At 53.2% G+C, this 21023-nt stretch overlaps 4 protein-coding genes across 7 annotated transcripts in view; 1 reads left to right on the top strand and 3 right to left on the bottom strand.

Annotated features, from left to right (window-relative positions):
* Positions 1 to 2543, top strand: part of LOC113212879 (1-acyl-sn-glycerol-3-phosphate acyltransferase beta) — a 13249-nt gene extending 10706 nt beyond the window's left edge. For all 3 annotated transcript variants that reach the window (XM_052265263.1, XM_052265264.1, XM_026431728.2), the window contains exons 4-6: positions 841 to 1022; positions 1153 to 1318; positions 1551 to 2543. In XM_052265263.1, the coding sequence (XP_052121223.1) occupies positions 841 to 1022; positions 1153 to 1318; positions 1551 to 1723 (521 nt within the window). In that variant the 3' untranslated portion in view covers positions 1724 to 2543. The remainder of the gene's footprint in view (positions 1 to 840; positions 1023 to 1152; positions 1319 to 1550) is intronic.
* On the bottom strand, positions 2462 to 5012 carry LOC113212878 (innexin inx2-like). Its single transcript, XM_026431727.2, has 4 exons — positions 4158 to 5012; positions 3595 to 4009; positions 3271 to 3392; positions 2462 to 3175 (listed from the first exon to the last, which is right to left on the bottom strand). The coding sequence occupies exons 1-4, from the start codon at positions 4766 to 4768 to the stop codon at positions 2902 to 2904; spliced, it is 1422 nt and encodes a 473-aa protein (XP_026287512.1). The 5' UTR covers positions 4769 to 5012; the 3' UTR covers positions 2462 to 2901.
* Positions 5013 to 6131: 1119 nt separating this feature from the next.
* On the bottom strand, positions 6132 to 9774 carry LOC113212882 (uncharacterized). 2 transcript variants are annotated; one of them, XM_026431732.2, is made up of 10 exons: positions 9519 to 9774; positions 9336 to 9435; positions 9153 to 9261; positions 8781 to 9047; positions 8426 to 8700; positions 8176 to 8355; positions 7465 to 8082; positions 7302 to 7365; positions 6500 to 7200; positions 6132 to 6357 (listed from the first exon to the last, which is right to left on the bottom strand). In XM_026431732.2, the coding sequence occupies exons 2-9, from the start codon at positions 9429 to 9431 to the stop codon at positions 6533 to 6535; spliced, it is 2277 nt and encodes a 758-aa protein (XP_026287517.1). In that variant the 5' UTR covers positions 9432 to 9435; positions 9519 to 9774; the 3' UTR covers positions 6132 to 6357; positions 6500 to 6532. The 2 variants fall into 2 exon arrangements, with proteins under 2 accessions (XP_026287517.1, XP_026287516.1); XM_026431731.2 differs by having other exon boundaries at positions 6132 to 7200.
* A 132-nt stretch (positions 9775 to 9906) lies between these two features.
* LOC113212881 (uncharacterized) lies at positions 9907 to 15578 on the bottom strand. Its single transcript, XM_026431730.2, has 4 exons — positions 14715 to 15578; positions 13029 to 13287; positions 12612 to 12848; positions 9907 to 11126 (listed from the first exon to the last, which is right to left on the bottom strand). Exons 2-4 carry the CDS (start codon positions 13284 to 13286, stop codon positions 10377 to 10379), a joined length of 1245 nt encoding a protein of 414 aa, XP_026287515.2. The 5' UTR covers position 13287; positions 14715 to 15578; the 3' UTR covers positions 9907 to 10376.
* Positions 15579 to 21023: the final 5445 nt, after the last annotated feature.

Genomic DNA, 21023 nt, shown 5'->3' with positions numbered 1-21023 from the left:
GCAGGGGTAGGGGCAGTTAGTTGTCGGGTTGTCGGTCGCCTCGCTGCGCCGCGCGCCCCGCTATTGCCCTGTAATCGATAGTCCTCCCGTTCATATTGAAGAAGAGGCGATTATTGATTGGGGACTCTGTCCTGGGTGTGTCCGCCCCGCCCTGCCCCGCCCCGCCTGCTCCCGTCGCGAACTTTGGTCGCCCCTGCTTTGGCACGGGCTGCTTTATCTCAGACAGAACAGCGGTTTCTCTGGTACAGAGTTTTTTGTCATTTTAATCTTTTTATTTTTAGAGGCGGAGAACTGGTAGTGGAACGTGGAGCATGTACGGTTGTAAGTTCTTGTTGGCGAGAGGTTCGCGTGCGTGATCCACTCAATACAATTGTTTGATGATGATTGATAGGGGAGGGGTTGGACATCGATCTGATGGTGCTGACTGACAGCCCCGTGATCGTCTTCTTTATCGGTGCAGCCCCCGGTCCGCCCCCGCGAGGCCGGACGCGGCCCTCCCGGGAGTGAGGTCAGCCCCTCTGGGGCATTCACCCCCCACCCCCACCCCCACTGGGGGATGGCCACCGGCTGTCCGCTCCCTCGTCTTTTCTGCTCCCTCTTCCGCCCCGCGAAAGTTTTGAAAAATACAAGAGCATCCGCTGTTGGAGGGCAGCGGGAACCGGTTTGTCGCGTCGCTGAATATTGCACCGACTGGCGGGGGAGGGGGGAGAGGGGTGTGGCACCGCGGGCGCGGTGGCGGGGGACGACCGCGGTCGCTCCGGCAGCGCCGCCGACGCCCCCGCGCCCACGACGAGGAGACCCTCACCTGCAAGCTCGCTCGACCTTGACCTCGTGTTGCAGTGCTCGCCGAGCTGTGGGTCGTCATGGAGCGCTGCGCCGTCATCGCCAAGCGGGAGATCTTCTGGCTGTGGCCGTTCGGCCTGGCCTCCTGGCTCTGGGGCACCATCTTCATCGACCGCCTCAACCCGGAGAAGTCCCAGAAGACGATCAACTCGACGGGAGACCGGGTGCGAAAGGAGAGGGTAGGTCGACGTTTCATGCTCGTGTGTGGGTTTGACGACGGCCGATGCACGACCGATCTGTCTTTCTAACACTCGCCTTCGTTTGTATAAATCGTCAATAGAAATTCTAATTCCTAAATTCCTCGCACAGACCCGGCTGCTGCTGTTCCCCGAGGGCACGCGGCACGGCGGTACCACCCTGCTGCCCTTCAAGAAGGGCGCCTTCCACGTGGCCATCGCCTCGCAGACGGCCATCCAGCCAGTGGTCGTGTCCAGGTACCACTTCCTGGACTACGACAAGTGCAAATACGACGCCGGTGAGTAGAGCTCGTGGTTGTGTTATTTTTGTGTGCGCGTCTTAGAGACGAAACGAAGGACAATTTTCATTGGGGAGACGTAATCATTTAAGTATCGTATTCACATTCTTTGTGAGAGCTTACAAAAGTTTTCGTCGGGCATCCGATCAATGTCTTTGTTTAATTTAATCTGAAGACGTTCATATATCTCCTTCGTGTCGCCTTAACACCCGGACTTTCCCGCCCTCGCCAGGTACCGTGCTCATCAAGATCCTGCCGGCCATCTCCACGAAGGGCATGACGCGCGACGACCTGCCCGCCGTGCTGGAGCGCACCCAGGCCGTCATGCAGGAGGAGTACGCGCGCCTCAACATGGAGGTGCTCAAGATGGACGCCAAGGCGATGGACGACAAGTACGTCCGCTAGGCGCCCCCACCCTCTGCGGCGAGGTCCCCACGCACGTCCCTCTTCTTGCGATCCTCGGAGAGGAAGCAATGCGAGTGGTTTGGATTGCTGCTGGTGAGCGTTGTGCCGCCGCCCGGGGGGTTCCCGATTGCGCGAGTAACACGCGAAATAGGGTCAAAACGGCGCAACTTTGACGTCTCAATGTTGAGAGTACGCCGTGGTTTTGGTAATACGTTGTTTTAATGTAAATAGCCAATTGACACCGTTACTGAAATTAGAGAGTTACTTGCGTGATGATCGAACGGCGACGCGAGAAGAGCGCCCTGTGATCTGACAGCACTGACTTACAAAGTGTGATACATTTTATACTGTTATTAAAAAAATACCGAGTGGAGAGCTGGCCATGTCCGCAGTCATATGCAGGAGATTTCATTATACATGTAATTACGGAAATAATGTTAGTTTCATTGTTTGTTTGTTTGTTTCTTTTTTGAAGTGGGACTGAGAATTGAAATTTGGGGGTTGTTCATGTATTTATTTATTTTTATTGTATTTCTATTCCAGAGGGATGGGTTAAAATTGGTGTTTGGTCCCAGGGATAGAAAAGTTAAACTATCAGGGGTATCTTGCACAGACTTTCTGGACATAACGAAATCACACAGTTCTCTTTTTGTTCTCCCCTTTGTTTTATGTGTATTTGTATCCATTTCTAAGATAAGTGTGTAGACGGAAAGAAATTACTGTGATTTGTACTGACACTTAGTTTTACAAGTTCCCTTTATTTGTACATATTTTACATCGAGGAACAAGTCCTATAAATAAATGTTAATGTTATGTACTAGCACTGAACTTTGGTAACGCCACCTTTCTGCAAAAAGCTCACACCAACAGCAGATATGAGATCAAAACAGTCTGCGACTAGAGAGCCAAGAGTTACCCGCGTGTTGGTGCCGACGCGACGGTCGGTCCATGGGAGGCCAGCTGGCCAGCATCGACGTGAAATATGCCTCGAAGAATAACTCTGCAAAATCAAAACAAAAGCAACAGGCGTCCGCAGCAGACGTCTGGCAACTCCACGTGGGGACGTGGGAGGGGAGGGGAGGGGAAAATGGGGAGGGAGGGAGGGAGGGGGCTAGGAAGTTGGTTCAGGGTCGCGCTGCCGAGCGCCGCGCCGCGCATCGAAATTTCCAGCTCAGCCGTCATGTGGTCACCTCCACCAGGGGGACCAGAGGGTCGAGCTCCTTTCCGTCCTCGGCGGGGCCCTTGTTTGGGGGAGCCGTCGGCCCCCTGTTTGGGCCAAGGACGATGGCGATCTCGTTGGCCAGGCTGCGGTACACGACGCGCGGCATGTTCTTGGCCAGGAGCAGCAGGAACAGCCAGTCGCCGACGTTGAGGTGGCCGGCGAGGGTCTCGGACACGCCGACGGAGAGCGGCGGCAGCCCCAGCAGCCGGCCGAACAGCCAGAGCGTCAGCCTGCGGCAAAGACGGTCGTGTCAGCGAGCAGTGTAACACACTCACGCATACACGGTGGGCTGCAGCTGGCCCCAGCTGGCCCAGCTGGCGCGCACCTGTTCCTGCTCGCGCTCCTCCTGGTGCACGCGTAGGCGGCCATGGCCGCGCAGGTCCGCACCACGATGAGCAGCGACGCGGCGGCGAGCATGGCGAACCAGACCCAGAGCAGCACGAACACCTGGCCGAAGAGCACCAGTGAGAGTGAGTAAATCAGTGTTAAGAAGTCCAGAGCAAAGGTTTTCAGTAAAAAATTAAAAATAAATTACATTCAAAGAATTGTTTTGAAAATGAAAAGTTTCGCTGTAATTTTTGTAACTATTGATTTTTTTGGACTGGCTTTGCTTATTTAAGGGTACTGGACAGCACGAAGGTTGTGGTACCTTCTCGTTGACGACGTTCAAGGCCATGACGCAGAGCGCGTCGTGCCGCTGGATGGAGCCTGAAGGGCCGTACTTGAAGAAGGTGCACTTGGTGAGCTTCGGGAACACGGCCTCCATGGGGTCGGCGGGGTCCTCTGGGTGGTCCAGAGGGTCGGCGGGCCGGTGCAGCGCCGCGGCCGGCTCCCAGTGCGGGTACGGGTCCAGGCGGCGGGGCACCAGCAGCTGCGGGTGCGCGGGGGCGGCGGGGGCAGCGGGGGCGGCGGCCAGCACCTGCATCCCGTAGCTGAAGAACCGTCCCCCGAGCAGCGCGTCCAGGGCGAGGGCGTTGAGCACCACGTTGCACAGGTTCAGCACCTCGACGGCCCAGTAGCCCACAGCCCACACCGTGTGGCTGTTGAGAGTGCCGTGGAAGTACCTGCCGGATCGTAGAGGATGTGGATGTCATTGTGAGTGAGGCACTTGCACTTGGTGAGGCACCGAAAGTAGTTGTTTTTGATGAACATTTGGATGGCGTCATTTTCATTAAACTTGTCACGGTTTGGCGACAGTGGGGGTGTACTCACCTCGCGAGCAGGCGCACCTGGCCGAGACGCTTGTCGGCGGCGACCACCTCCTGCAGACGGAGGCCGCGCAGCGCGCCGGCCACCAGACCGCCCTCCCACAGCGTCCAGAACATGTAGGGCGCGGCGAACAGCACGGCCTGCATGCCCAGCACCAGCGGCACCCACTGGTAGTACGCGTGCCGGCGGATGGAGGCGCCCTGCTCGTCGGCCACCCCCGGCGCGGGGTCGTCCAGGGCGGGGTCGTCCCCGAGGTTCTGGACGAGCCCCTGCAGGCCCGGGTGCAGGGCGCCGCGGACGGTGCCCGTCCGGCCCCAGGGCGAGGCGGCGGGCGCGGCCGCCGCCGGCCTCGGCCGCACCACCGTGTACGTGGTGGCGATGAAGCAGTACGTGTTCATGACGCTCTCGGGCACGCCCGCGTCGTCCTTCTGCTGCACGCACTGCACGGGCTCGCCCAGGTACTGGCGCGCGGACACGAGCAGCATGAGGAACAGCAGCAGGATGGCGGTGAGGCGGTGGTGCAGGGCGGACCACACCGACGACAGGTGCACCTCGCCCGGCGCGTTGGTGCGCACCACCCCGCGCAGCGCGCCGAACACCGCGAGCATCGTCATGGTGGCCTGCGCGACGGCGCGCGGCACCCGCCCGGGTCAGGCGCGCGAGGTCACCGGCGGCGCCGTCCGGCTGACATTAGGCGCAGCACTCTGCTCACCGGCGGTCGCACTCACTATACAGATGCACTTGATCGCGGCACTCGCAAACCCGCACCACGCCGGCGCCCATTGCCCGGCTCAGTTGTCGCGTCCGACTGCGCCGTGATGGCGTTCGGGTGTGCTGTCCTCCCCGGTGTCGCCCCGCCCGCCCCGCCCCTGGCCCCGCTCGGGCCTGCCGCGCTGGCCCGCCGCCGCCGCCGCGCCGCCTGGCTGTCGGCTTGCCATTGTGTCGCGGGCGATCGGTTCACTTGAGTTCCCATGGGGGGGCCATGGGGGCCACGGGCGGGCCATGGGCAGGCATGGGCAGGCGCTAAACCGTGTAATGGAAAAGCGCTGGGGGGGAACCACACGTATACAAACACACACTCACACATGCATGCGGCGCGGACGCAGCAGAGCCTCGCAGGACCAACCAGAGCAAGGACACACACACACAGCGAGCGAGTCCGACTCAAAACATTTCCCATTTCCATCAGCAGGGCGCCCAAGCTGTGAACGGGGCGGAACGGGAAGAGAGGAGAGTTCCGCACCAGGGGAGTGGAGACGGAAGAGGCGAGGACAGGGGTGTTCAGCGTTCAGTTCATCTCCTCCTCCTCCTCCTCCTTTGTGAAGTGGAAGAGTCCCCGTCCAGCCCCCTCAGCAGAGCTGCCTCTACGACACCCTCTGAGCCCCTGCGTACCGAGGGGTAGGCCACGCGCTCGACTCCTGAGTGCCACGAGGGAGGGGTTGCCTACCCGGCAGGCGCCTCCATGGAGCGCGCACAGCAAATTGTGCGAATTTGGAATCAGAAAACGAGAAAGAACGGTCGCGACGGTCTCTCGCAGTCCCCAGCTGCGCCGCTGTGCGAGGCAAAAATTTTAGTGCGGGCGACAACATGATGGCAGCTTTGACTGACAGCGGGCGGCCCAAAACTGATGGAACGATGCAGTGGATGTACTAGACTCGTTACAATGTGAGCGGGTCATTTCCGTGTCGCCGACATCACATCAACATCGCGTTGACGCCGGCGTCGAGCGGGCGGGCGTCATGTTGACGTCGCCGCGACCACCGCGTCGTGGCCGTCGCGTTACAGTTGGGGAGGCGGCGGGCGCCGCTGCTATTAGCGCGGTGGGGTATACTACAAAGGCGGGCCCTGTCAGCCCAGAACGGTCCGGGCCTGACCGCTTTACCTTAACAGTATTTTATAAAAATTAAAAAAAATTGAAAAAGAAAAAGAAAGAAAAACTGAGAGGTAGTGTGTTCTAAAATTTATGTAAACCAAGTCTCAAAGTACTTTACAATAGTTTATTTAACTAATGAGGCTTCCTCCTGTAGATACAGGAATCGATACAAAACATGCATCAATAAAAATTGGAAAAGAAAGAAGATATTATCACGGATTTATATGTATATACACTTATTTAATAGTATCACCTTGTAAAAAAAAGATACAAGAAAGGGGGAAAAATTGTGTACTTTGTCCTATTTGAGATTTTCCAGCTATCACATTTCTGAAACAAGTGCACTAGATTAATATTGGTAATACAGTTAAAACAATTCTTTTTAAAGTTTCATACTGAAAATACTAGCTACGCTGGTTTGTCACAAAGTGAAAAAATTTATAAATGTATGAGATTTGTTTCCAATTCTTACTTTCTTTTTGGAACTCAGCTGTATTGGTCATTATTACATTACACACTCTTCTGGAGGTGTGGTATTTTCTTTCTTCTTTCTCTTTTTCTGCACCACAGGATTTTCACTTAATGGACGCGCTTTGCGCTTCTTTTCTCTGAGAATTTTAGTGGTAATACCATTCAACAACATAGAACATTTAGCACAACGTTTTCGTGTGACAAGATACAGGCAATTGGTTGATCTCAAAGTCTTTTCAAATCTGTACTCTTCAAACCCTTCCTCCAAAAAACTATTAGGGTACTCCACCCAGTACTTTTCATCTGTGATCCCAACACAGGTCTGCCAATTCCGGAGTTCTCGGTATATCAATACTATTAGAGCAGTCATCTCCTTTGGTGTTGCTGTAGACAAGGATGGCATTGATGCAAGAGTTTTCTCCCAGAAACTATGGTTTGGTGGTATCATCTGATCATGGACTAGAACACTGAGTTCTCCATCAAGATTGACAATAATGGAGCGCTGCACAACCTTATTACTTTTTTTGCTCAACATTATCATGTGAAAAGTGTCATTCTCAATATTTATCTGCCAGTGTGACTGGATAGAGGGCTGGACCAAATATTTCACTTGCGTCCACAGGGCATTTGGTGAGTCATCACTTTCTGGGGCATTACTTTCAGTAGTGACAGTTTCATCTTGACTTTCATTCAGTAGAGATTCTAAAAGTCATGAAAGGAAAAGAAACAGAATATTAAGTATTGTACAATCTTATTTTACTTAGCTCATCACACACAAGAATTAAATTTGATAAGCAACTTACTGGGAGATGACTGCGAAATATAATCATCAGTTTCTGACTCGTTGGCGGACATCTCAACATCAGTCTATTGAGTACATGTGGAACAAAATTTGGTAATTAAGGTGCCTGGTAAGAGAACTAGTGTAACCAAACAATAAAAATAATAGTAACAAATGTAACTCACAAAGTTTTCTTGAGGTTCTGCATTTTCTTTCTTGCCTTTCTGTGTACTTAGCCATCTGTCAAGTTTATTATCGTTCAGTGGAATATCCCCTTTCATTTTCAACTTTCTTTTAAGACCTAATCTCAATATTGTACATTTTGAACAACGCATAGAGTTTATTGGAACTAGGTATAGACAGTTAGTTGATCTCAGAGTCTTCTTAAATCTGTACTCTTGAAATCCTTCTTCCAAAAAACTGTTAGCATGGTTGCACCATAGACTTTCATCTGTGACACCCATACAAGTCTGCCAATCTCGGAGTGCTTTGTAGATAATTAATATTAGAGCACTCATTTTAAATGGTGTTGCAGTAGAGAGAGATGGCAGTGATGGAGCAGTTTTCTCCCAGAATGCATGGTTTGTAGGTATTATTTTACCATGAACTAGAACACTGAGCTCTCCATCCTGATTGACAACAATGGAGCGCTGTACAACCTTATTCAGTCCCCTGCTCAACATCAACATATAAAAACAGTCATTGTCAATGTGTGTTTGCCAGTGTGAGTGGATAGAGGACTGAATAAAGTGTCGTACTTGCTGCCAGAGTGCAGTTGGAGTGGGATTCAGTTCCCAAGGTTCCTATTGAAAAGTATGATTGGTTATTATTTCTACTACCTTACAACTTTTTGAAGATACAAAACCTTAAATGTTTCATTACTGTTCAATACTTACTCTAATAGGGGAAGTAGCTCTATCAACCACTTCTACACGAGAGGGGTTGTGAGGAAACTCTGACCCAGTCCTGATTTCCAATAGAATGTTTTCTAAAGGATGTATTTTCAAATGACAGTTCTGATTTTCTTCAGCTACTACATTTTTTAAATTATGAATAACACTAGTTTCAGGTACAATCTGTAAAAGTAAGACTGGCTGTAGACTGTATTCCAAACTCTCATTTATGATTTAAGTTTGTTCTACTTACAGTCAAGACATTGACAGGAGTATGAGTCTCATCAAGTTGTGCAGTTATTATTGACTGGGAATCCGAAATTCTTTCTTCTTCTGGTATCGCCTGCACAGCTGCAAAAACCTCAGACACTGCAATCTCTGCACATCCTGAGGCATCTCTTACATCAAATCTTTCTGCAGTAAAATTTTTACTTTGTTCCAAACATGGTGAAAGAGTAGTGGTGTCTGTAATGGTATTTTTAATCAGTTCTCTGGGAGATGGTTGTTGTTGGTGCCGTAATAAAGATTCTGCAATTTAAAAAAAAAAAGTTAATTTTTACAAGAATTTACTCTGATGTTGCCCATTTCTGACAAGACATGTTACATACTTGGATTTGGCTGTGAACCACACAATTTCAAGGAGGTTGAGTTGTTTTCTGATGGTAGATCTATACTCAAGTTTTGATTTTGTACTGTTTCTGAACTTTGGGTGAAATAAGAGTGGTCACCAACAGCATTATTTCCAGAAATTCTTTCTGAGGCCAAATTTAGATTTTGTACCGCTTCTAATCTTGGGGAGTTAATGGTCTTATCACAAACAGTATTTTTAAAAAATGTTCTAGGAGTCAGGTCTTGTTTACGCCTTGATAAAGATTCTGAAAGTAAGCAAGCATTAGATTTTTCAGGAAATTGATGTGCTTGCCCTTTTGTTGCAACCATCCATTGAGGATTGCCACGCAGGTTCGCAGTACGCAACTTACTTGGAGTTGGAAGTGTATCACACAATTTATTCAAGGCAGATCTGTTCTCTGGGTGTGGAGAGTTACAATCAACAGTTTTTGACTCATTTTTAGAAGGCTCCACATCAGTCTAAAGAGAGAATATTTAAATAAAAGATCACAATAAACATAACAAACATTAATTGTTCAATCCATTTCACTCACAGGTTCGACTGGAGGTATAGTATTATCTACTTTAACCTCTATACCTTTCCGTCTCCTAGGTGGACGAAAAAAACGTCTCCGGGCTTTACGTGGCATTACACTTAGAATAAAGAAACATAAAAATTAATTGACACTTCAAGAATAAACGTCCAAGTGACACATTTGTGCTTGAAGTCAGGTTACCTTCTCCTGCAATGTTACTTAAAACTCCCAAATCAAAACCTATGCAGCCTGAAATTCACTCTTTACGACAGTGAAACAACTTTCAGAAAAACGATAATGATGTTTCAGCTTGTAACATAAACCATTAGGGCTACGGTCGTTTAAAAGTCAATTCGATGTTGGTAGTTTATCATTTTGAACCTCTTCGCCTCTTCCCATAACAAAAATAGTACAGCAGCGCGCCTAGCGGCAATAAATGGTAGCGCCAGAGGTAGCAGGCCGACCCACCGTTTCCGGCCCGGCTGCCCGTCTATTCTGGCGGGAGGTTTCAAAAGTGTGCTATTCATGCTGCGGTGCAGCGTCGAATAATGTATTTAATTAGGTGGAGTATTCTCTTCGACGAAAATAATTTTAATTTTTTTTAAAATTTTCTTTATTTTTTATAACAATAACAATATTACAATTCATGATGGAAATACAAATGCAAAAGTCGGATGTATTGTCAAAGACAGTTACCAACATTGGTTGCAGCGGTCAGATCCGCAAAGGGCATCGAATTGATATTCATACGTTTTATCCTAAGCGGTTATTCGTACAGTCGCTCAAAGATCGCCAAATTCAAATTCTTTCCAGCAACAACCTCTTCACGGCCTGGTCAATATTTGAAATTTTGGCCATAAGAATCCACGACCGAGTCGGCGCAAATCGCCCGAAACAAGTTGTAAGGCCGCAAGCCAACTCCCTAGTGAAGAACGGTGATATCAAAACGATGTCAAAACAATGTCGAATCAATCTTGAACATGGTCCCGAAATCGACGTATTTCTCAAATCTGATATCAGTCTCGACATTGATTCGATATCGCAGCGATTGGTGCCTCCTCAGCGGACCCAGCCCTTCTTCACGAAGTCCCTGACGATCTCCATGTAGCGCGTCTTGGCGGACGCGCTCACGCCGAGCCCCTTGGCGAAGGCGTCGTCCGAGTTGGTGTCGGTCTTCTCGATCTTGGTCTGAGCTCGGATGATGCTCGTCATGAGCATGAGCTGGCCCAGCACGTCGGGCGCCTCTGCCTCGAGCTCCCGCTCGAACGCGCTCCAGCCCAGGTCGTCGCCGTCCAGGCCGTGGAGTCGGGCGTAGCGCTCCAGCTCGGCGTGGTACTCCCTCACCAGGTCGTCGGCGCGCGCCAGCGCGTCCGAGTCGGCGCTGGAGTAGATGAAGAAGAGCAGGTCCCGCACCGGCGAGCCGATCTCGGTGAGCTGGAAGTCGACCATCTTGAGGCGGTCGGGCCGGCCGCTCGCGTCGTCGTACGCGAACATCATGTTGTTGACCCAGAAGTCGTTGTGCACCACGGTGTAGAAGGGCTCCTTCCGGGTCGAGGTGTCCCTGCTCGAGAGCGTGGCGACGCCCTTGCGCAGCGCGTCCTCGTCCAGCAGGGTCAGCACCTCGGGCACCTCCTGCAGCACCAGCTCCACGGAGTTGTTCTCGAAGTTGCTCGTCTCCTCCTTGTACACGTCCATCCTGTCGTGCATGAAGTGGGCGCACGTCGCCTGGAAGGCCCGGCCGGAGAACACCTCGGGGCGCAGGCGCCGCATGACGATGCCCAGCGCGTGGAGGTGGGCGAGCTCGCGCAGCTGGCGGGGGAAGGACCAAATAAGTTTGCAGTGTACGAGGACGAGGCAGAGGGGTACTTCACGCTTTTATTCAAGCAAACGCTAATTTTTTTTTTTCAGGTTTTTCCTTATTTTGATGATTTTTTTCTTTGAACTTTTAAAACTTTTCCCGATTGTTTCCCGATTTTAGTAGTTGAATTTTATTTGATTTTTTCCTGATTCTTTTAGGATTCGTTTTGGAGAGTACACTGTTTCTTCTTGGTAAACAAAATTACCCCTTTGGCTAGGCTGACCCGCCGGGCACGTGCGCGCGACAGTTGCCTACCTGCCAGGCGCTCGCTGTGCCAGCTCCTGTTACTACAGGGTGGCTCCGCACCACAGCCGGGACAATTTCGCAGTTACACTGTGACCCGTATGGCCTGTTAAAGCATAATTTTGTCATATTTTCGTCATTTATGATATGACAAACCAATCACAAACCAATGACCATGGAAACGCAAAATAACGACGAAAAAAATGACGAAATAAATTCGTGTGAGTCGATTCGGCTTTGTCATTATGACGCGTTTGTTTCGTCATTTATTTGTGCTGAAATCGGTCAATTTCACGACAAATTAATGACGAATTAATCTCGAAACAATGACAAAGACTTCAAGCGGCACGAAAAAACGATTCCCGCTGCTCGACTGAAGGTGGAATCGAACCACGAACTTCACTCACGCCAGGCCGGCACTGTATCCACCAGGCCACGGAGGAGACGTGCGAGATGCGAAGTCGCCAGACCAGCCGTTGTTCTAGAGCGGCGAGTGGCGGCAGCAGCACAGGTGCGACAAGCGGAACCTCTCTGCTCGGAGCGACCTCATCCCGCTCGTCTCCTCCGTGGCCTGGTGGATACAGTGCCGGACTGGCGCCTGGCGTGAGTGAAGTTCGTGGTTCGATTCCACCTCTAGTCGAGAAGCGGGAATCGTTTTTTCGTGCCGCTTGAAGTCTTGTCATTGTTACGAGATTAATTCGTCATTAATTTGTCGTGAAATTGACCGATTTCAGCACAAATAAATGATGAAACAAACGCGTCATAATGACAAAGCCGAATCGACTCACACGAAATTATTTCGTCATTTTTTTCGTCGTTATTTTGCGTTTCCATGGTCATTGGGTTGTGATTGGTTTGTCATATCATAAATGACGAAAATATGACAAAATTATGCTTTAACAGGCCATACGGGGCGCCGCATGCAGCCGAGCGCGGGCGGGCTTGCATACCTCTACCCTCTCCCGCCACGGCGCGGCGCCTTCTGGCCCCTCGCGAGTAGGCAACGCGTCCACACGCCTGCATGCGGTGCAGTATATATCTGCGACGAAATTGTCCGGGGTCTGTGCGGCAAAACCGAGCAAAATAAACGGGAACGGCCCAGCTCACTTTGACGTTCAAGTCACATAACAAAAACGCTATGAGGAGTAGTAAACTTTGATCTACTCGTATCGATTAATGTTTCGCTGACTAACCGCCAGCCTGCAGTGGTCCAGGTCCATCCCAGTGTTGCGGTCACCGGAGCGGTAGCCGGCCGCGCAGAGGTCCTCGAGCACCAGGATGGCGTCGTCGTCCACGACGTCGGGGTCCTTGCCGCCACCGTTGCGCGCGCCGAACAGGCGGGGGAAGCAGCGGATGCGCTCGGCCTCGGGCACGCGGAGCTCGGCCTGTAGCGCCTCCAGCGCGGGCACCAGCAGCCGGTAGAAGTTGACCTGGAACGGGACGGAATGCCTGGAAGCCCCTCCTGTGCGGCCGAGGGGCCGAGTGTCCGCGACCCGTGCGGTATCCGAGGTGACGTGTGACGTGAGCGCGAAACTCGACCGCACAGCTCCGAGCGCCACCGCCGCCGGCCCCACCCTCACGCAGTGCGGCTTCAAGGCCCTCGTCCTTACCTCCTTGGGGTGGGACACGTTGACGTTGAAGACGGAGCGCAGGTACTCGGTGGGCGGCAGCCGCTTGCACACGGCGGGCACCTTGGTCGTGACGCCCTTGCCGTCCTGGAAGAGGGCGTTGACGATGAGGAAGGTGCTGCCGTAGTTCTCGCCCGCCGCGCTCTCGCCCTGCACCTCCAGCCCGACGCACCGCGTCCCGGCGGGGCGCGCCGGACAGCCCGCCAGCAGCTCGTCCACGTCCCGCACGTCCAGTATCATTCTGCAGGAGCCAAGAGACCAGGAGTGGAGAGGCACAAACAGAAGTAAATAATAGTCCAATGGGGGCCGAGTTTGTCGCCGGTCCGCTGTCGCTGCCCCGTGTCCCGATGTCTCGATACTAGCCAATAATATCACTGCTCCCCCCCCCCTCCTCTACACCGCCAGACCACCGGATTGAAAAAAATAAAAAAAATACTAAAGAACTAGAACACGAACTTTCCTTTCAAATTTGCATCATCTGCTTTCAAAGTCGATTTTTGAGATGTTTTATAAATTTGAGAGCTATGAATAAATTTCCTGTGCACCTATTTTCTTTCTACAAAATTTTTGCTGCAGTGAAAAAATAGCTGGAGCTACGCAGCCAGAAATAACACCAGTTTCTTTTTAAACATAGACAATAATCCTCGCAATAATCTGTACTGTACATGTTATTACAGTATTACTTGTGGTAAATATTTTCTTTGCCATTTTATTTTTATGATAATTATGTGGCCTGTCACATCTCTAGAGATAACCGCGCCCTAGACGTTGTCGACCCCGACGATAACCGTTTTAGTGTTCAGGCCCGACCCTGCGGCGGCTGGGGCCCCGGGGCCCCGGGCTGGCGCGCGCGCGTGGTTGACTGTGTTGACGGCCAGCTCCCTGGCGTACAGGAGGACGACGATGATCCTCTGACACACTTTAGGGTTTTGAGGGTTTGTTTACTAGCGGTGTGCGCACAGCACGTCCCGTATCGCGCGAAGATAACACACGAGCAGTGATACCCGTGGCTTTACTTTAGTTTTCTCAATTAATTATAGCGGGACAAATATAATATGCAGTGGCAAAACGGTTCGCGCCTCGACTCCAGTCGGCCACACTATGACTGATATGACGTTAAAATTGAAGCAGTTACTGCGATGCCTATTGATCCGATCCTGACATCAATTAATCCCCCAGCGAAGTGTTATGCTCGATGACAAAAAAATGGCAATCGCGTATCGACTTATCGTGTATTCTGACAGTTTCTTATCGTTCTAGCCTCGTAGTCCTTACGCACACACACTAAAAAAAATATGTAATTAAACCAAGATGATTATTTCTTGAATCAAAAATGTATTTGTTCTAGTATTCAATGGAACAACGTGATTCAAAATACCATAGACATTTTCTCCAAAGCAGCCGTGTACAGTCGCCCCGAGAATTTCAAAAAATCTTTCCATTGCGACCACTTTTGTACTACTGTAATCAAACATATTTGAAATTTTTTCGACGGTAGTCGATGCGGAGAATCCATAGATATCGACTACCGTGGCCAAAATGATAAATTTGGATTACAATAAAGTGTTTGTCCCTGAAAATTAGAAGCGTCCGCGGTATCCTTCTGATCGGAGGTCTATATTCTTCTTTTGAGGACAATTAACAGATACTTTTGGATGCAGCGCTCACCTTTCTCAGTTGTCGTTTGACAGCGGGTTGTGTCCGTGTCCGATATTCGTCCAAACAGGTCAGTGGGTCAGTATATGGCCGAACCCTTGGACGAGCGGGTCAGTGGTTGTTGAACCCTTTGGATGAGCGGGAGCTCCGCGCTGTGACTGCCACCGACGACGGCGACGCGGGCGGAGCGAGGCGTGATAGTGCACTGTGCGCCCGCAGAGCCGGGGTGCACGGGATAAACGGGCGCAGATCGCGGATGGGGGGGAGGAGAAGGAGGGGGAGGAGGAGGAGGGCGACGATGGCCGAGGATAGCGGCCAGCGGGCCCCGCCGGGCAGACCATCGTCGCCGTCAACGCATCCGCGGACACACACGTCTGCTGATGGCACAATCGAGTAGCGCGAACCGCACCAGGATGCAGGACCTGCTTCGTGGTGGGGAGTGCGGGCTTGGTCCGGGATGTGGTGCACCTTTGCCTTTGCCTGCTGATGAACGACGCCGGACCTAGGCTCGCCGCGCCGGCGGGATACTCAAACTGCAGTGCGCCGGACACCGCGGCACTGCGGGGAGGTCGCGAACTTCGAGGCGCACCGGAAAGTCCGCGCTTCGGCGGGACTGTACTGTCCCGGTGACCCGTGAGTGTGCCGGTGGCGGTGGCGGTGCCGGTGCCGTCACCTCAGCGCAGCCGGTAGGCTCGAGGGGGCCTTTGACCTCCGACCGGGCCCGCCAGTCAGGAGGGGTCCCTGAACCACCACCACCACCAACCACCACACCGTCCCTGGATGCAATTATTGAATGAACTCGAATAGAAACGACCTAGAGAAGTGACATGACATTCAGGCGACACGGACGGCGTGTGGCACTTTCGCCCCTCGTCGTGCCACCACTGCAGCCCCAGGCCCATGTCGGCTACTGAGGCAAACGACATGTCACACTTGTTGGCATCAAGTGTGAGAGTAAGAAGACGAACCGATCTCAAGACTTAATACCTCGTCCATTTTGATTGGAGATGTCTTATCACAGATTATAACGTGTCGTCAGTAAGCATGAGCGGGCAAGATTCGGTTCGGATTTCACTTATCTACCAGAATGATATGTCAAAACAAATACCCTTCCCAATGCTCTCGATCGCGATCAAAATAAACCTCTCGACACGGATTTACGTAGTCTGCCCGCAAATGAAGGCGAGATCGCCATCGTCATATCCTCACTAACTTTCTCACCTTGCGGAACCGTGTGCGAACGACCAATGCGTCCTTGTCGGGTCGGAAAGAGGGCCTAGGATCCCAAAGTAAGTGATGTCAACTGTGTGTGTAGTGCGTATAGTAATGATGGTACCGTATAAAACGCATGTGGGGTGCAACAACATTTTTTTTATTTTCAAAATATTTTTTTAATTTTTTTCTTAGACTTAGTGGATAAATGAGTTCTGCAAATGATAATTGGCCGCGGGACCACCGCAAGCCACTAGTCCTGTTCTCCCCATGTGACGTGACGGGGCAATTTGGCGGATGCAGCCAGAGGTTACAATCGTTCGACGAAAGGTCCGGCCGCGCTTGCGCTTGTGTGGGCTTCCCGGCGCTCTGACCGCCACCGCTGCAAGTCTTTTATTTAAACTGTGAGGCGCCGGTCCGTTGTGTGCGGTTGCAGCCGGAGTCCACCACTTCCCATAACGTCCTGCTCGCGTTCTCCTGCTCCTGGCCGGGAGCCGGGCGCGGGACGGCGGCGCGGTGTGGGCGGCGGTGTGGGTGGCGCGGGTGGGCGCGGAAGTGAGCGGAGCCCGAGAGGAGGGGGCGCGGCGGCGGCGGGCGGCGGGTGAGAGGCCGCGCGCGGTGCTCGCGGTGCCGCGAGCGGACGGCAGCGGCCACCTCCTCTGCCGCGCTGGGCGCCGCGGACCATGGGGCGTTGACGCGGGGATTCCCCACCGCACGGGACTAAAAAAAAAGAAGAAGAACAACAAATCTCTCATAGTTTTCGTACTTATGCACTCGCCGAATGGAACGAGTAGCCTCCCTTCCTCATATTTTACGAATCTCTTTTCATTTGAAAGTACGCGGAATACGACGCAATAAACGCTATGCACGTCGTCGACTTCAATACAATAAATATCACAGTTTTCGGAACGAGGAACTCCGATCGGAGAGAAAATCTAGTACCTAGTTTTGTTTCGCGAACGGCGTTATTTTTCAAAACGTCGCTGTCCCGCCTGACCCCACGGGCCGCGGGACACCGGGGCCGGTGGCGCTCCCTGGCCGCCGCGGCGCGCACTACGAGCACCGCGCCCGCGACCCCGCGAGTCCCGCGCCCGGCGCCGACAGAGGGCGCCGCCAGGGGCGCGGCGTCGGCGGGTGACCGCCACGGCCGGCCTAGTGCACTCCTAGAGGTGCTGCAGGAGCAGGTGTTGACGGCGAACGTGACAGTGAAATTCGTTATCATACGCGAAAATTGCATCTCCATTGTGCGACAGTCGGTAAATGCAGTGGCACTGCAGAATTTTTAGGCAAGACTACTTGCAAAAATTATATAGTGAAAATAATTAATTGACCACGCATTCTTTCGTTTGGTTATTGTTTGTTGTCTTTTTGTTGTCACTTCGACGTCCTGGCCTGCAGCCTGCCGACAGTTGGCGCTGCGCCCGCCGAGCCGGGGACCGCGGCCGCGGTGCGGGGCATGGCGGGGCGGGGGCGAGGCGAGCGCGCTTGCCGCTTTGCCGCGTGGTCAGTGCGCTGGTCACTCGGCCCACCTCCTCGGCCCGCTGAAGCCCGCGCCCGGCCGGACACGACTAGGGAAGTGTCAGGGGCGCTCGGCGTCGTCTGCTAGCCGCCGCAAGGGATGCCAACCTCGCCCACTTCTACTGGTAACGAAGGAGCGCCGCCGCAGCCAAAACTTAAAACGTCGGGGTGCGCGAAAACAAAAACCATCCCAAGTATTATAACTCTCCACCAGTGGAGCCAAACTAGGCGTCGTCACATCTCACTAGCAGGCGCGTTTTTGCGGGATTTTGTTCATCGGCGGGTCACAAAACGCCGAACGCTCTGCCAGCTTATCCAACTCACCACCTCCACGCCACTGTGCGGTGGCTTGCTTTATTTTCGCGCTCGCGGAGAGCAGCGCGGCCATAGTGTCAGTGTGCCTGCCCCGCCTGTCCGAGTCTTTCGGAGGAGTACTTATTCCCACCCAACAATCAGAAGAAAAAATCAGAAAAGTCAAGAAAAACTGGAGGGAAATCAAGAAAAACAAGTGGGAAACCCCCATAAAATAATGGGTGTACAGGCTTGAATGAGGTATTTTACTGGAATGAAGAAGAATCAGGCAGAACATGCCAGAACATCTCAAGGCTTCGATTATTTTTCGGCAATTGTCTGTTTTTCAATTGTTTTTGCACACGATTTCTGAAAAACAATTTAAGGCTTGTGATGGTCTATCTCCTTCCTGATCTTCTTTATTCCGATAAAATACCTCATTTATGGTGGAGTGCTCTTTGAGGCATGCCGCCGGCGGCCGCGGGGGAGTCGCGAGCTGCCGCTGAGTGCCGCCGCCGCGCGGAGGGGTTCGATCCCGCGGCGCCGGCCTGGCCTTCCCCTCTCGCCGGCCTCCCTTGCAGCGGGTTTATCTGTGTGCATGCAACGTTATTCGGTCTGCTTTGTTCCGCCCGCCGCGGCCTGCCTGGTGGAACATTTTGGGCTCGGAGATGGTAATTGCCGACTACCCCGTCCCGGTCACGCAACACCGGGGCCGGCGGCGGCGGCGGCGGCGAGGCACTCGCGGCGGGTCGGCTCGGCCCGGGTCGATCAGCCCTCCGCCGCCCTCCTCAAGGCCTTGCTGCTGCTGCTGCTGCTGCTGCTGGTGGTGGTGGTGGTGGGTACAGTTCGGCCGCGGTGGCGTGTCGACCGGGTAGCTACCGGTAACCGGCTGCGGGCCGAGCGACGGGTGACACGTACCCGCCACCCGCGCGCTGCTCTCGGAGCAGGGCAGGAATACCAGGTGGCTGATGCGAGCCGCGCACTTTCGTAGTTATACTGTACCGCATGCACGAGTGCGGGCGGGTTTGCCTATATGCCCGCTGCCCACCCACGGCTCCTTGGGGCTCCGTGCGAGTAGGCAACCCACCCGCACGCGTGCATGCGGTACAGCATAACTACGAAAGTGCTCGGCGTGAATCGGCCACCTGGTATATGGGGCTCGGCTTAAAAACGAACTCGCACGAGCTTTGACGGTGATGAATTCCTCACCTATTCATGAACTTCGGATCATCGACGAATCATCTACTTTGCAAACTTATATGGCCGAAACTTCAGGGCGGTGCAATTTTTTTCTTGCCGCGCAAATCTCCGGTCTCGCTTCCTGTAGCTTCCACCTGCCACATGCAATGAGGTAAATTTTAGTAGAAAGACGGTCAGGAAGAAAACAGGGCACAGAACGTCACAAGCTTTCCGGAAATGCAAAATCAATTCAAAAGGCTAATAATTTTCCATTTGAACGAGCAGTGCGCCCCGCAGTGGCCACCTCCTGATGTACTACTCAGCGGCCGCCTCTCTGTCGCAGGGCAGGAGTCAACGAAAACGCCTTGCACGCGAGGTATTGTACTGTACCTCCAGCGTAGGCAACCCAGCCGGCAGGCATGCCAAGCTCGCGGCCCACGGGCGTCACGACAGGCGCCGCGCGCCGCGCAGCAAGGCAAGCGCTCACACTGACAGATTTTTACAAACCAAACAACGGATCGAAATGATTCAAATTTTGCAGCATGTAAAGGCAAATGAATTTATGCTTAGTGCAGTCCGGTGCCCTAGCTTTGGACTTTGGACCTAGGCTGAAAACTACCCCCATCTCGGACTGTCGGAAGGATACTGACTTGCCAAAGGGACCACCTGCGAATAAATCGTTCGCTGCAGAGAACACATTTCGGGAAATTTTCAGCACGCTCGGTCCAAAAGATGTGACCTCACGCTCACCACAGCGCCGTGACCTTGAACTTTATAGAAGGGGACGTTATATATTCGGTACGGTTTTGTATCGGGGCACATCGCTATGTCACCGCGTCCATCGACGTTTCTCTCTCTCTCTCTCTGGCGTGCGCGTCCGTCACGTTGCGTGGCGTGGCATCGCGTGGCGCGCGAGCGAAACTATCGGGGCGACATCAAGCCAACATCCCCCTTTCACGTTAGGGTCTGTTCAACTTCAACAAGGTTTCGCACTTACATTTATATTTATAATATTGTTATTAAACTTTGTCATCGTCTGCTGGCGATATGCCGTGTCGGTGCCATTGTGAGAACATTGTCTACTTTGTGAGGGAGGGCCTGTATGTCGTGCAAGTGCGCCCTGCCCTCACCTCTCCCCCTCTCCCCCTCTCCCCGCAATCCTCCTTCCCATTCCCGATACGACCGTGTGGTTGGAGGCTGCGACTCCACGGCTCCCATGAAGCTACAGATAAGATACAAGGGCCTAATGCATCCTCAACCCCTGCTGCGCTACTCTCCCCTCTCCCCCTCCTCTTCCTTTTCATCCCGTGGTTTGATAAGAGATTTCACAGCTCTCGCTCCCTCCCGCCTCCACCCGCCCCCACTCTTCTTTTCCCGGTGCTCAATAGCGTTTGGTAGTAAGCGTTACGCGTTACTCTGATGTCACTGCAGCATTTGTGGTGCGGTGTGTTGTGGGCGTTTATCTAGGCTAAAAGTGAATCGGCCGAGGAGAGTCGCGAGGAGAGTCGCAGAGTGCTCCGATCAAGGAGAGTCACAGAGAGCGCGGGTCGAGGCTAGTCGAGGGCGGCGTCGTAGGAGAGTCACTGGGTGCGCTGGTCGAGGCGGTTTATCTAGACTAGAGTGCATTGGTCTAGGAGAGTCGAGGGAGAGTCCCAGAGTGCTCCACGAGGAGAGTCAAGGGAGAGTCCCAGAGTGCCCCACAAGGAGAGTCGAGGGAGAGTCCCAGAGTGCCACGACCGAGGAGAGTCGAGAGGAGGAGTCAGAGAGTGCCCTCGGCCGTGCGCGTGCTGGTCTTCCCTGCCGGAGCACGATTGGCTGCCTACCTGCTGGGCGGCGAAGTGTCACGGCACGTCAGCCGTCAGGTGCAGGAGGGTGGTGTGGTGAGGGTGTGCGCCGGGTCCCGGGTCCGCCCTCGCGCCAGAGATCTGCGATGGGCGGGCGGGCTCCGCCCGCTGCCTGAGGTGTGCGAGAGAGAGCGACAGTCATGGGCGGTGAGATGCGGTGCTGTGGCTTGGCGTGGCGGAGGCAGTCACCGGCCGGACATCCGAACAGTGCCGAAGTCACCTGTGCGGGGTCCGCGCGGGTCGGCGCTGGCCGACAGCTACTCTCGCCACGCCAAAA

This window comes from Frankliniella occidentalis, unplaced genomic scaffold, assembly GCF_000697945.3.
Source record: "Frankliniella occidentalis isolate FOCC.00 unplaced genomic scaffold, Focc_3.1 Scaffold25, whole genome shotgun sequence".
NCBI lineage: Eukaryota > Metazoa > Arthropoda > Insecta > Thysanoptera > Thripidae > Frankliniella > Frankliniella occidentalis.
The sequence above is the reverse complement of the archived record's forward strand: the minus strand, read 5'-3'. Positions and strand labels throughout refer to the sequence as shown.

Coding starts and splice junctions, on each gene's coding strand:
- LOC113212878 (XM_026431727.2), bottom strand. CDS start 4,768: ATGACGATGCTCGCGGTGTTCGGCGCGCTGCGCGGGGTGGTGCGCACC. Junction 4,010..4,157: donor CAGGTGCGCCTGCTCGCGAG/GTGAGTACACCC, acceptor ACGATCCGGCAG/GTACTTCCACGGCACTCTCA. Junction 3,393..3,594: donor TGAACGTCGTCAACGAGAAG/GTACCACAACCT, acceptor CTCTTCGGCCAG/GTGTTCGTGCTGCTCTGGGT.
- LOC113212882 (XM_026431731.2), bottom strand. CDS start 9,431: ATGCCACGTAAAGCCCGGAGACGTTTTTTTCGTCCACCTAGGAGACGG. Junction 9,048..9,152: donor TGATACACTTCCAACTCCAA/GTAAGTTGCGTA, acceptor GCTTACTTTCAG/AATCTTTATCAAGGCGTAAA. Junction 8,356..8,425: donor CTCCTGTCAATGTCTTGACT/GTAAGTAGAACA, acceptor TTACTTTTACAG/ATTGTACCTGAAACTAGTGT.
- LOC113212881 (XM_026431730.2), bottom strand. CDS start 13,286: ATGATACTGGACGTGCGGGACGTGGACGAGCTGCTGGCGGGCTGTCCG. Junction 12,849..13,028: donor ACGTGTCCCACCCCAAGGAG/GTAAGGACGAGG, acceptor GTCCCGTTCCAG/GTCAACTTCTACCGGCTGCT. Junction 11,127..12,611: donor TGGACCACTGCAGGCTGGCG/GTTAGTCAGCGA, acceptor TTCCCCCGCCAG/CTGCGCGAGCTCGCCCACCT.